The 14,371-nt window shown below is 41.4% G+C and overlaps 2 protein-coding genes across 11 annotated transcripts in view; one reads left to right on the plus strand and one right to left on the minus strand.

Moving 5' to 3' along the window:
- The window catches only part of FAM227B (family with sequence similarity 227 member B), a 413,569-nt gene that overhangs the window by 64,669 nt on the left and 334,529 nt on the right, over positions 1 to 14,371 (plus strand). For 9 of the 10 annotated variants that reach the window (XM_033920259.1, XM_033920257.1, XM_033920254.1 and 6 more), the window contains 3 exons: positions 6,126 to 6,167; positions 6,477 to 6,581; positions 11,181 to 11,279. In XM_033920259.1, the coding sequence (XP_033776150.1) occupies positions 6,126 to 6,167; positions 6,477 to 6,581; positions 11,181 to 11,279 (246 nt within the window). The remainder of the gene's footprint in view (positions 1 to 6,125; positions 6,168 to 6,476; positions 6,582 to 11,180; positions 11,280 to 14,371) is intronic. The other variant, XM_033920262.1, reaches the window with a different exon arrangement.
- Positions 7,822 to 14,371, minus strand: part of FGF7 (fibroblast growth factor 7) — a 95,533-nt gene continuing 88,983 nt past the window's right edge. The window contains exon 4 of the mRNA XM_033920272.1: positions 7,822 to 7,896. Within this exon, the coding sequence (XP_033776163.1) occupies positions 7,876 to 7,896 (21 nt within the window). The 3' untranslated portion in view covers positions 7,822 to 7,875. The remainder of the gene's footprint in view (positions 7,897 to 14,371) is intronic.

The raw sequence follows: 14,371 nt of genomic DNA on the forward strand, positions 1-14,371 counted from the left end.
CAGAAAACTGGATTTCATCTTTCAAGGCTCTGAAGTCGTCATCTATCATGCAAACGGTTCTCTTTCTTTATCACAGGGCTTATTGGATGCCACACAAACTCTCCAAATTGATCTCAACAGACTCCAATAGATGTTGGTCTTGTCTTCAATATATTGGCACGCTGGACCATATGATCTATCACTGTGCTCAATTACAATTACTGTGGAAAGATATTTGGGACACGATACGTAAGATATTGCCAATTACTGAAGAGTTCTCCTATGCGATTCTTATATATAGATCATGTGCCCTAACGAAAGCCTTAGATAAATATGAAGCCCAATTATTTAAATGCTTACTATTAATAGCAGTCAAAACTATACTTTCATGTTGGAAGGATTTGTCTTCTCTCAATCACAATACGTGGTGGAACACAGTATGTCTTACTCTAAGTATGAAAAAGTAGCTGCTGAGCAAACTAATTCCTTATTGTCTTTTTAAAAGGTTTGATCACCAATTTTAGCATATTGCAAGGGAGAATAACTGACTGACTAAGGGTATATCATGAAAGGACTTTTTAATGTTAAAACCACCTGTTGTCTGGTACCTTAATGTGGTTCTTTCCAGGTTGATGAAACCTGCATTTGAGCCAATGGCCACAGCTCATCTCAAATTTCTCACCTGGAAAGTTGTCTTCCTTATTTCTCTCACTTCTGCCAGGAGGGACAGTGAGTTGCAAGCCTTGGTGGCATATCCACCCTTCACAGTTTTTCATCATGATAAAGTGGTTCTACACACGCATCCAAAGTTTCTACCGAAAGTTGTCATGGAGTTTCATCTCAATCAGTTGATAGTTCTCGCAGTGTTTTTCCCTAAGCCTCATTCTCATGCAGGGGAAACGGCATTATATACTCTGGACTGTAAAAGTGCTTTAGCTTATTACATCGACAGGACAATGCCACATCGTACTTCTCCCCAACTCTTCGTCTCATTTGATCCAAACAAGTTGGGACATCCTGTTTCCAAGAGAACGATTTCCAACTGGCTGGCTGCTTGTATATCGTTCTGTAATGCTCAGACTGGATTGGCACTGGAGAGTCGTGTCACAGCCCACAAAATCAGAGCTATGGCAGCTTCTGTTGCTTTCCTTACATCTACTCCCATTGAGGAAATCTGTAAAGCTGCCACCTGGTCCTCAGTTCATACCTTCACTTCTCACTATTGTCTAGAGTCTTTCTCCAGACGGGATGGGCACTTCAGCCAGTCTGTATTACAAAATTTATTTTCCTAAAGGTCATCCCATTCTAGTTAGCTTGGAGGTCACTCATCAGTGAGAATATGCTGCCTGCTTGTCCTGGGATAAAGCATGCTTACTTACTGTAATATTTATTTTCTCATTTGTAATCTAATCATCATCATCTTTCCACAGTTCTTGGTGTTTCAGTTTTTATTAAAATAAATCAGGAGTATGGCTTTGATCCACATTTCATGAAGACTAATGGAAAGTCTGGCTGCTGACCTTTTGCTTTTCAAACTGACTTTACTAATCCAAACTTTAGCCCAATTTACTGATGCTGTCATCTGTTTTTTGTCTGACCTAAACAGCTATCTGAGATTATAGGCATGCGTATTCTTTAGTGATACTTTTTTATGGGATGATTATTTTCTTGCCCTGTATGTCATCCATAGCCTTAAATCCTCCTTTATTGCTATTATGATTCATTATTTGTTTCTTTTCATTGCACAATAATAGTGATTTAGCCACCATTTCCTGGATTCTGCGACCTTCTTTTGCCCAAGAAAGCTATTTACTGAGAGCACACTTTGAACTAAGCTGCAAAGGATATTGGAGAGTTTCTGGGGAGGGGGGTGTTTCTAATACAAATCATTTAACAGGAAAAAACCATGTTGAGAATCTTCCTATTTGTGGTTGAAATCCACTGCTGCACTGAATCAGGGAGAAGGCAGAACTAGCAGGCAACGTGTGGATTTAATTTAAAATCCTCATTAATGATTTACAGTGTGAATTTCATAGGTGCAAAGTCTGCAGGTACTGAAGTAACTGTGGCCAATTACTGGCCCCAAATTTTTAAAGGAAAACTCAGGGGGAAGTTATCAACGTTGGGATACTGTTAAGATGGACTCTATTAACCCGTGTTATTAGTAACTAGACCCCTTTGTATAAATAGGGCCTATGCTAAAATAGCAAGGGTTATGAAAATATAATGCTTTTTAATGGTAGCCCATATTGATAACTTCTCCAGTGGGACATTTCCTTTTTGAAAATTTGCCCCCTTGTAGATATTTAAATCACTCTTTTAAAATTTCAAGATGACGATGAAGATTTTATGTGCCCATAATGGTGTTCCCCTTCTTATATTCTATGAATTGCGTAATGGTTTTGCTAATCTTGAGCTCAGTGGATGAGATTAAAGTGGTTCTAGCATCTGTCTCAAATGGGCAAAATTACAACTGCATATTACTTACTTCACTTTCCCCAAAACTAAAGTTGCTCAGTTGAGTGTTGTAATATCCCATTACTGTATATGAGTTTAGCCTTATTTATCACCTTTATTCATGACTGGAAAAAAATGGATTTGGTTTGCTGCACGTGGTGTTTGGTAAAACTGTTTTACTTTCCACGAACATTTCTTTCTCTCTTCCACTATTTCCTCCTTTTTGTTTCCATTCAATCATTATCTAGCATGGTCTTTGATGAAAACCATCTGCGTAATCATCTCTATCCTTTGCTAGGTTTTTTTTTTGCTTTTTTTTCTCATACCATATTTATAACTAATTGTGGAAGTTTAGTATCATGCAAAATCATGTGACATCTACCAGTGAGGCTGATGCTTTAAAATGTGAGTGGGTTCACAAATGGGAATAGCATAGAAAAAAACACCAAATAACATATAGTAGCATGTTTTCAAGAAAAAATAGCACCTGCTTATATTTCTTTTGTGATCCCACCAAACTGATTTTAAATCACTAGTGGGATGATAAAATCATTGAAATCTATTTACTAATGATTTGGAGGGCTATTTTTTTTATTTAGTGAGTAGATTTATTTGGGAGATATGAGGCCACACTTTGCAAACCCTATCATCAGGAGGGAGGCATGGTACTCATCTATATCAGCTACTTCATCCTTTAGTCCATGTTATGAGACTGCCATCAGAGCTTGGCTATATGCACAAAGGCAGGGAGAAAGAAATAGAGGCAGAGTGAATCCTAGAGCAGGAGTGAACAGGTAATCGATCGATGGAGAAGCAAGACCACAAACCTAGCCAGAGTTTCAGGGTACCCACAGGTAGTGAGGTTAACAGCAGGCCTGAGATCCAGAGCTCAAGCAGGCTATGAAATCAGAGGAAGCAGGATCAGAAACATGCAAATAGGCAGCATAACAGAAGCTAAGACCAACAACTGAACTTCAAGACTGAGCACAGGTAATGCTTGGGTTCAATTAGCAGAGCTGCTGGGTGTAGTTTCTACCTGACTGGAGAACTGCACAGAAGCAGCAGATACTGCAAAAAGTCACTCAAGTCAGACCAAGGTCCATCAAGTCCAGCATACTATCTCTCATGTTGACCAGTCTAGGTATCAAGTGCCTGACAAGTCCCAAAAAGTAGATCAATTTTCATAGTTCATTTTAAATCCTTTTTAATAATAAGGATTTTTCTTGTAGGAATTGGGCCAAACCTTTTTTAAACCCTGCTAAGCTAACTGCTTTTACTACATTCTCTAGCAATAAATTCCAGAGTTTTAATAACATGTTGAGCGAATAAATATTTTCTACGGTTTGATTTAAATTTACTTGTAATTAGTAACTTCATTATATGCCCCCTAGTCCTTGTATTTTTAGAAATAATAAATAATCTGTTCACATTTAATAATAATAATAACTTTATTTTTATATACCGCAGTACCACAAACAGTTCAGAGCGGTTTACAGTGTAAGAGACTGTACATTAACAGCGAAGATACAATGTGAACTGTACAAATTCAGAAAAGGTGTTTATACATCAAAGAGCAGTGTAGGTTTACCATGCAGGAGATTATACATATACAGCAGTGATAGATATATATAGTGGAGGGGCAGTGCGAGGAGCATTATAATGAACAAAGCAGTGTACAAAAACCAATGCAGGGTGGTGAATGTCAAGAAGACTACCAGTATCAGTTATAGGATGGAAGTAATTGATTATTTGATGATGGGGGAGGTTCAAGAAATTTGTCATAGAGGAAAGATTTGAGAGATTTCCTGAAGGATGAGTAAGATGGGGCAGGTGAGATGAGGGTGGTCAGGCAGTTTGGTATGAGAGAGTTCTATTGAAGAATCTTTTGTAGATGCATCCTTTTGGGGAAGGGTAGGTAAACAGGTTGGCATTGCGTGTGCGGGTGATTCCAGGGAACACGAAGTGGTGAGACAGATAAATCAGGGATAAGCCAGTTAAGGTTTTGAAGCAGAGGCAGGCGAATTTGAAAATAACTCTCGCTTCTATTGGCAACCAGTGCAGTTTTCTATAATAAGGGGTGATGTGGTCTGATTTTTTGAGACCAAAGATTAGGCGGACCGCGGTGTTTTGGATAAGTCTCAGTCGTTTGATGGTTTTCTTGTAGGAGCCCATGTAGATTATATTACAGTAATCCACCTATTCCACCCAACTCAGTATTTTATAAATCGCTTTCATATCACCCTTCAGCCCTCTCTTCTTCAAGCTGAAGAGCACCAGCCTCTTTAGCCTTTATTCATAGGGCAGTTGTCCCCACCCCTTTATTATTTTTGTCATCCTTCTCTGTACCTATTCTAAGTCCAAGATGTCTTTTTTTTTTTTTTGATGCAGTGACCAAAATTACACACAATTTTGTTTTCTATTCCTTTCTTAATAATTCTTAACCATTCTACTTGCTTTCTTAGCTGCCACTGCACAGTCAGCAGAGGGTTTCAGCGTATCAATGCTGATGCTTAAATTTCCTCCTAATGTGGAACCTTATACTGTATCTCCTAGCTATAGTTTGGGTTCCTCCTCCCTAAATGCATCACTTTGCATTTGTTCACATTAAATGTCATCTGCCATTTGGATGTCTAGCTTCCCAGTTTCGTAAGGTCCTCTTTGCAATTTTTCATAATCCTCTTGTGATTTAAACAACTTTGTGTTATCAGCAAATTTAATCAGCTATGGAACACTTTTAAAAACTGGCATTACATTGGCCACGCTCAAGTCCTCCGGATCCATGCTTTCCTTTTAAAGATAAATTACATATTACTTAGGGCTCCTTTTACAAAGACACACTAGCGGTTTTAGCACATGTTAGCTGCTACCGCCTCCTCTTGAGCAGGCGGTAGTTTTTCAGGTAGCATGTGCGCTAATCCGATGCGTGCACACCTTTGTAAAAGGAGCCCTTAGTAATAGCTCTGCAGGTTCTTTTTTTATTTTTTATCTCTAACAGTATTATAGGATGTATTCCATTTGGTACAGGATGATATAGTCCATTCATAGAACTGTATAGTGAATAAAGGTTTACACAAATGTATTGATAGTAAAAATATTTTAGTAATACCTCTCTAACATTTTTTTGAACCATATTATTTAGGCAAACTGAGAAGGATGTTTTGCTCAGTCCGTGTCCGCATACAATTCAAACTCCTCTTACTGACATTCAAGTGTACTCGCTCTGCAGCTCCTCAGTGTCTCTCCTCTCTTGTTACCTCTTATACTCCCCGCTGGGAACTCTGCTCATCAAACAAGTCCCTCCTCTCTGTACCCTTCTCCTCTACCGCCAACTTCTGTCTCCATCCCTTCGACCTTGCTGCACCACATGCTTGGAACAACCTGTCTGGCTCGCTATGTCAGACTCCATCTCTGGCGGTATTCAAAGTTAGACTAAAAACCTACTTATTTGAAGCTGCATTTAAACACTGACCCAACCAATTCATCTGTCTGTCATTCCCTTAATAGTCCCCTACCACCTTTTAGCCCCCTCTGTGTTTCATAATTAGATTGTAAGCTCTTCTGAGCAGGGACCGTCTCTTGCTTGTGCAATGTACACCGCTGTGTGCGCCTGGTAGCACTATAGAAATAATAAATTGTTGTTCTAAGTTATTAATGAAAACATTTACTAATTTTTAAAAATACTCTTCCAGATATGTGCTTTCAAGCAAGTAAAAAGAAGAGAGCAAGTAGAGGTAATTTTATTATAATACAAACTGATATAACAGAAGTCAAATCTCTCTCCAACCATATAAACATCAATATCAAGTAGGAAAAATCACTGTAAGAAATCTTCTATGTTACCATGTAGTCTTTGATGCTGTAACTACGCAAGTATCACTTCCAGTTATTATTTATCTAGGAAGTACATATCAATGATGTAAGGAAAACTTCATTTCCACGTGTGTGCTGTAAATTCTCACTAGCATTTATCTGTAATGATGAAAATATAATTACTTTCTCAAAATATTAATCACTTCCTCATGATAATTGCACATTTTTAGGACTGCACATTTCCAGGTTTCAAGAAAGAGAAGCTTACAGATCTGCCAGGAAATTTGGAAGGACCTCATGTTTTGAACTATGTAACAAAAGCTCAGAATTTCAAAGTAAGGAATCTTTATTGATAACTGAGAACAATATTGAATACCTGTTTAACTAATAAAATATTATTAGTTGCTTTTTATTACTTAATAATTGTTCATAAATTGGATCAGAATATTATATGGATCTATTTACTAAAATGTGGTACTTATGGGATCAGATCTCACTGTTGGAAAACCTGACTTAACTAACCCAATAAATTTAGCCAGACAAAATAGAAGTGGACTTGGGGGTCACGTTTAAGAATTTAGCTAATTAGCATAATATTTAATGTTAACCAACTAAGGGGGTATTTGTTAAACTGCAGTAATATATTTTATGACAGAGATATTTACCATGGGAATCACTAACTTGCAAAAAATATAAATTTGCATTGCTGCAACTCGGAATGTCCAGGCTTTCCTGGCTGCAGTAATGCAAAAATAGTGGACACTTAAGTCAGGCCTACTGTCTTTGAAAGGGGCTGGAAGTTTACAGATGATCCTTTTCCAAACTCCACCATAACCCCATCTCTGATCCAGACACCATCCCCAAACGTATGTGGTCTTTAACCCCTGAAACAGACCACCCCCTTCTCCCCATACTGTCCCAAATCAAGTCTCTCTTCTATACAGATAAATTTGGCTGTTCTATTCATATTGGGGTTAAATTTATCCATAGATCTGTCCCAGATTTAAAAAAGAATCACTTCTGTGGTCCATTGCAATCCCATCATTTCTTTTGCATATTGAACCATATGTGTTCTTGAAAGAAAACCAGGAGTTGGCATCAGGTATCAACCCGTACAAAGGGCAGCTAAGGAAGTAGGAGTGTAACACTAGCAGAACTAATGCATGTTGTTTACTTACAGAGCCAAGACAAAGGCATGCTGAATCCCACAAATCTATTTGTATTAGCACAAGGTATAGCTGCAACATAGGTTGCTTTAGTTTTACCCTGTGTTTGTATCCTATATAATAAAATGCTAAGCGCACATGCGCACTCTTACCCCATGTTCCCTGATTCCTGATCTGTCGGGCTGTGGCAGGTAAGAGTACACATGTGCGCGTCTAAGGACCGGCAGCAGGTAACATGCCGCAATTACCCCCTATCCCCCCCCCCCGCCGCTGACTCTACCCGGCACACCACTAACACGCCGTGACTCCCTACCTCCTCCCCGCCGCCGACCCTACCCGGCACACTAGAAACCCCCGTTGACCCTCCCAGCCAACCCTCCCACCGCTAGACGGCCGACAAACCTCGCAGCTCCAACAGCGTCCCAGGAACAGTAAATATGCTGCTTCGCGGTCTTCTAGTGGCCTAATTTCCTCTGCCACGTCCCTGAAAACAATAAACATAGGGCTCAATATTCAAAGCAGTTAACTGGTTGGCAGCGGCAACTGACTGGTTAAATTGCACATAACCAGCTATCCGCAAATATTCAGTGGTAGATAACCAGTTATCCCCACTGAATATTTGCAGTTAGCTCATAACTGGGAACTGGTTATCTTGGGAACATTCCGGGGGAGAGTAACACGACCTGATATTCAGCACTAAACAGGCAAGGACAGCGCTTCATAAATAGCTGTTGTGTCTTTATATTATGGCTATTAGCACTGAATATTGGCTTAACTGGTTTTGGCTGGCAGCCAAAAATGAAACTGGATATTTAAGTTTCAAGTTCACGTTTATTAATTCTTGATATCCCGCAAATGATATTACAACTGAGCGGCTTACAATAAAATATTTATAAAAACATCATACAGTACAAATGGGTAAAAGGGAAGAACTCCAATTCATAATAGAAAAGCAAGGGGGAAGGATAACACAGAGGGTCTAGGGACGATCTATGTGTTGCAACTGGAATATTCTGTATTATAAAATCAAATGCCTATGAAAAAGCATCAGTGAATAAAAAAGTCTTGAGATCTTTCTTAAAAATATTTAGAGAAGTTTGAAGTCTAAGATGACTGGGAAGCGAATTCCATAGTTTGGGCCCTGAACAGAAAAAACAGAATTATGTATGGAGTCTAGAAATCTCTCTCTAAATGTAGGAATTACTAGGCAGTTTTGATTGAGAGATCTGAGAGTTTGAGAGGAAGTATAAGGTGTTAAGAATTTGCAGAGAAATAATGGCGTGTCTGTTGAACTAATTTTGAACACTAATAATAGAATGTTATAGGTAATACGGTGTGACATAGGTAACCAGTGAGCTGATTTGAGTAATGGCATAACATGGTCATATATTTTATGATCTGTTATAAGTTTTATTGCTGTGCTTTGGATCAGTTGAGTATTTTAAATGCCAGTCACTGGAAACAGTCTGGCACTGAATATCCGTGTTCAGCGCCAGTGGTGGTAGCGTGCTTAAAGTCCGCTGTCAGCTGAAAAATTAGGCTGATAAAGTTTAAATACTACAGTGGTATGCTCTGGGTGCTACACAAATAAATGCCACTGTGTATTACACGGGGCCTAATTCATATTCAAGGGCTGCATGGTTTTCTTTAATAGAAGTAAGCTGCATGCAGAAAAAGATGAACTGAGAAATAATATCCAAGCTATGAATGTTATCTACTGATTTATAAGTTTTATAAGTTGCTAGTCTTTAAGCCTGTTACATTAACGGGTGCAAGAATAGATGTGTTTGTCTGTCTTTTTTTCTTTGTCTCTCTCTCCTTGGATGCTGTCTGTCTTTCTTTCTGTCTGTGTCTCTTTCTGGCCCCCTGCCTGCCTGTATTTCTCTGTTGTGCCATGCCTGCTTGCCCCTGTGGCCCCCCTTATGCTCCGTGGCCCCTCTCCCAGAGCAAAGCATGTTTGCTGTCTGCCCTCAAGCACACCCCACCCCCAAAGCAGTCCCCTGTTCCTCTCCCCCTGGCCTCCTGTTGTGCTATGCCTGCCTTCTCCATGGCTCCCTTCTGTTCCCCCCCTCCCAGAGCAAAGCATGATTGCTGTCTGCCCCCAGCACCCCCTACCCCCAAAGCACCCCCCTTTCCCTCTCCCCCTGGCCCCCTGCCTGCCTGTATTTCTCTGTTGTGCCATGCCTGCCTGCTCCGTGGCCCCCTTCTGTTTCCCACCCCCTCTCAGAGCAAAGCGTGATTGCTGTCTGCCCCCAGCACCCCCTCCCCAGAAAGCACCCCCCCTTTCCCTCTCCCCCTGGCCCCCTGCCTGCCTGTATTTCTCTGTTGTGCCATGCCTGCCTGCTCCGTGGCCCCCTTCTGTTTCCCACCCCCTCTCAGAGCAAAGCGTGATTGCTGTCTGCCCCCAGCACCCCCTCCCCCCAAAGCACCCCCCCTTTCCCTCTCCCCCTGGCCCCCTGCCTGCCTGTATTTCTCTGTTGTGCCATGCCTGCCTGCTCCGTGGCCCCCTTCTGTTTCCCACCCCCTCTCAGAGCAAAGCGTAATTGCTATCTGCCCCCCAGCACACCCCTCCCCCCAAAGCAGCCCCCTTTCCCTCTCCCCCTCCGCTTCTTACTCGCACGACACCCTCCTGCCGTTCCTGAGTCAAACTGCAGAATTCACTGCACACGCCCCAAGGCGGTTCATGCGGCGCAATTGGAATGTGGCCACGGATGCAGACATCATAACGGCAGGGATCACGAAACCCTAAGCACACATGCGCGCTTAGGGTTTTATTATAGAGGATTACATACATTTATTTTCTGTTTCTAAAGTTATTGATATATTGCTATACTACATATATACCTGGCTGCATACTGCTTAAATGTATCTCTACAAAAACTGACTGTAGTTTATACACTTTAATTTTATTTGAAATGTAGCATTTTGACTTATGGTCACTTAATTTCCTGTCGTTTGTTTTGGCCAACTAATGTCAGAATGATGTGAACCAGATTTGGTTAAGGAGTGAGCTATAGTTATGTCTTTCTAAGTTGTTCATGTCATTTTACTGTCTATATAACAAACTTGCCAACAGCATTCTAGTCCAATCATAATAAGTATGCAAGAATGCTTGTGTAATAATGTTAAACTTAATAAATATTAAAAAAAACAACGAATAATAATAATTAAAGGACCTCCTTTTCTTCCTTGCCAGAATGTAACAACTTTTGTATCCAGTTGGAGGCAATATTAAAAGCATGAGTCTATTAAATTCCCTGAAGCACAGATGTGTTTGCTTTGTTATATACCTGGAATTGGCAATACTAAGGAGTTGATGTTCAAAAGGGTTTAACCAAGCAAGAGAGACTTCTTTCTGGTTACACCCCACTGAGCTAGCCATTCCCAGGTGTTCAGCGGCACTTAACTGGAGAGTGCTACTGAACATCCCCTATGAGTACCAAAGTAATAATTGGCTAGGTTAAAGGTGGAGAATAAGTGGCTCAAGCACTTAGGCCCTCTTTTACTAAGCTGTGGTAGAGGTTTCTACCACAGCGCGGAGTGCTAAATTCTCTGATGCTCATAAGAATTCTATGAGCATCGGAGCATTTAGCAGTAGAAACTTCTACCGCAGCTTAGTAAAAGGGAGGAGACTGAATATTGACCACTAGATGTTTTAGATGATTTATTTTAAAACAAAGAGAATGTATACAATGTGTGTATTTTAGAAGAGTATAAAATGTATGGATGCTTTTATTTCAAAAATGTCCTTGTTTACATTTTCTCTAGGCCAAATTTTTGAGAATGTGGAAAACATGGTTTTTTTCCGAAGCCTCAGTTGCTATTCTTCAAGATTCTTTCTGGTGGTTTTTTCTTGAGAAGTTTAAGGTACACCACTTTTTATTTTTAAATATTTCTGTTTGCTACATTTCACTTATTTCCAGCAGAATTCTTCATATTATCCCAGGACAAGCAGGCAGCATATTCTCACATATGGGTGACGTCATCCATGGAGCCCTGATGCGGACAGCTGCAAAGCAATTTTGCTTGAAGAACTAGAAAGTTTGTGACTGACCGCACAGCCTTCTCGCCCGATGCAGCGCGAGCTTCTCGGTTCTAGTTTTTCCGCGGAGCCGTGATGTCTCTCTTCAGTGTTCTGCATACTTTTTTCAGTGCCTTCATGCTGCGGGATTTTTTTCCCTTTGATAAAAAAAAAAAAAAATTAAAAAAAGAATTTATTTCTTTCTTTCCTTTTTTGGGTCGTTTTTGATGGCAGGGCCTTATCCTCACCTCAGCCCTCGGACTTTGATTTGGCTGAGGTGGTGTTTTTGTCCATGTCCCGCCCATTAACCAGCTTCATGAAGTGTAGCAGGTGCCAGCACATGATTTCACTCATAGATCCCCACAAGTGGTTTATCCAGTGTCTGGGCCTAGACCACCATGTGGAATCTTGTTCGTGCTGTGCCACGCTACAAAAAAATCCATCAAAAAGCATCTTCTCCAGCAGAAACAGATCTTTGGTGTCATGGATGCTGACTCGGTACCTCCGACACTGATAAAACCATCGACATCCAAGGTACCGGTGTCCAAGTTGGTGTCACCGTCCCAGTCAGGTAAGCCAGCCAAGAAGCCACCAGCTTCCTAGACAGGATCTCAGGCCATAGAGGTACAGAGTCCATTCGTACCGGCCAAATAAAGACCTTTGATGCAGCTCGCTTCCCAATCTAGAAGTGCGTCTTCCTTGATGTCTTCCTCACGGCACCAGTGATACCGGCATAAGCCCCTCAGGTATCGGTGCAGGCTTTTAAAGAGAAGCTTGATGCTCTCTTTAAGTTAGAGTTTGGCAGCATGTTCGCCATACTCATTCCCATATCGGCTCCTCCGTTACCGGTCCAGCCTGAGCATCGCTCCATGCCAATTGAAGATACCAAGGTTGCCCCCATTGGTACCGCCTTGACATCGATCCTCGTCATCTAGCCAGGCTTCTCGGCACCAGTCTTTGAGGCATCAATCGGCTTCACCAAAGCATCGCTCCCCTAATGGGCTTACAACCTGTTATGCAGGAGCAAGCCAATATTAAGTGCCAGCACCCACCTACCTAACTAGTCAGAGATAAGATTGCTTTTTATTCAGTCCTATTTATCTGGTAAAGTATGCAGGCACCGACTCTGCTCCCAGGCTGCCCCAGCAATAGCTGGACAGTGCTATGGTGGTTATACTGGATTTTCAGTAGTATTGTGTAGTTATGTGCTGCTGAAAATCTGAAGATGGCTTGCTCAGAGTGGTTTAAGAGGTCAGGAGTCTCTCCTGTCCACATAAAACATGCTGAATATTGACTCCATTGTCTCTGAGCAATATTACATTTAAAATGCACTAAAGAAAAGGTTGTTACTTAAAGATGCAGAGTTTATATACTTTTTGTGGCGAAGTCCCCAGCCATTTTCCCTGGGTTTGATCTCTTTCCTGGTGTGACACTCCCATCTCACACTCTCCCTTCTCTAGACTCAACCACCCTATCTCTTTTGATCCCGACCAGCTTTCTTACCCCCCCCCCAGGGTCAAACCACTATTTCACATTCTCCATCCTCATTCCCCAGAGCCTTCCCCTCCCTCATTTTTTCTCCATTTGAATTCTCTTTTACTCCTCAACTGAGGCTTGATTTCACTGTCTTTCAGTTCAAATTTAACATAGTAGATGACGGCAGATAAAGACCCAAATGGTCCATCCAGCCTGCCCAACCTGATTCAATTTACTTTTTTTTTTTTTTTCTTAGCTATTTCTGGACAAGAATCCAAAGCTCTGCCCAGTACTGTGCTTAGGTTCCAACTACTGAAGTCTCCATCAACGTTCACTCCAGCCCATCTACACCATGCCAGTCATTGAAGCCCATCCTCAACTAAACGGCCATATAGACATAGACCGTGCAAGTCTGCCCAGCACTGGCCTTAGGTCTTCAATATTTACTATTATTTTCTGATTTTAGATCCTCTGTGTTTATCCCACACTTTTTTGAACTCTGCCACCATTTTCCTTTCCACCATCTCTCCGTAAAGAAGAATTTCCCTACATTGCTATTGAGTCTACCACCCCTCAGCCTCAAATTATGCCCTCTGATTTTACCATTTTTCTTTCTCTGGAAAAAAATTTATTCTAAGTTAATACATCTGAATCATATCTCCCCTGTCCCTCCTTTCCTCTAGGGCAGGGGTGTCAAACTCAATCACATTAAGGGACCAAAATCTACAACACAGGCTAAGTCGTGTGCCAGTCCCCGCCCAATCTTCACTTCAGACCCCGCCCCCATAATAGTACTAATTGTAATACAATTTTTTCCATTCATTTTTCATATATACACACACAATATAATTTTATCAACAACACATAATGGTTAACCACAAAATTAAACTACACAAAGCACACTGTATGCTTCTCAACGTCAGAGGGAAGGCTTCCAGGTGAGCTGCGGGACGTGTAAGGAGCCGCCGCTCGCGGCTTTGTGCTCAAAAACAACTGCAGCAGTAAGGAGAAGGGAGCTGGCCAGAAGGTAAACGCCATGTCGTCCTCAAGCTGGCCACCTGTGGCCTACGGGTTGAACACTCCTGGTCTAATATAAGGCACACAGTCACCCGAGGGCCGCATAAAACAGCCAGGCAGGCTGGATTCGACCTGCGGACCTTGTGTTTGACACATGTGCTCTAGGGTATACATATTCAGGGCTCCAGTCCCCAGAGTCTTGATGCCTCATTTCTCTCTCCACTTTCATTAACCCAGATCGCTGCTTTTATCCCAGGACAAGCAGGCAGCTTATTCTCACATGTGGACAGTATCAAAAGTGTATTGCCACTTTAAGTTTTTAGAAACTTCACGACTACCCGCACCGTGCATGCATGAGCGCCTTCCAGCCTGACGTAGGCTCACGGTTCCTCAGTTCTTTGTTTTCTGCAGAGTGAAGAAGTACTTTCTTGACTGAACTCTCTGT

Source organism: Geotrypetes seraphini, chromosome 14 (genome assembly GCF_902459505.1).
Source record: "Geotrypetes seraphini chromosome 14, aGeoSer1.1, whole genome shotgun sequence".
In the NCBI taxonomy this organism is placed as follows: domain Eukaryota; kingdom Metazoa; phylum Chordata; class Amphibia; order Gymnophiona; family Dermophiidae; genus Geotrypetes; species Geotrypetes seraphini.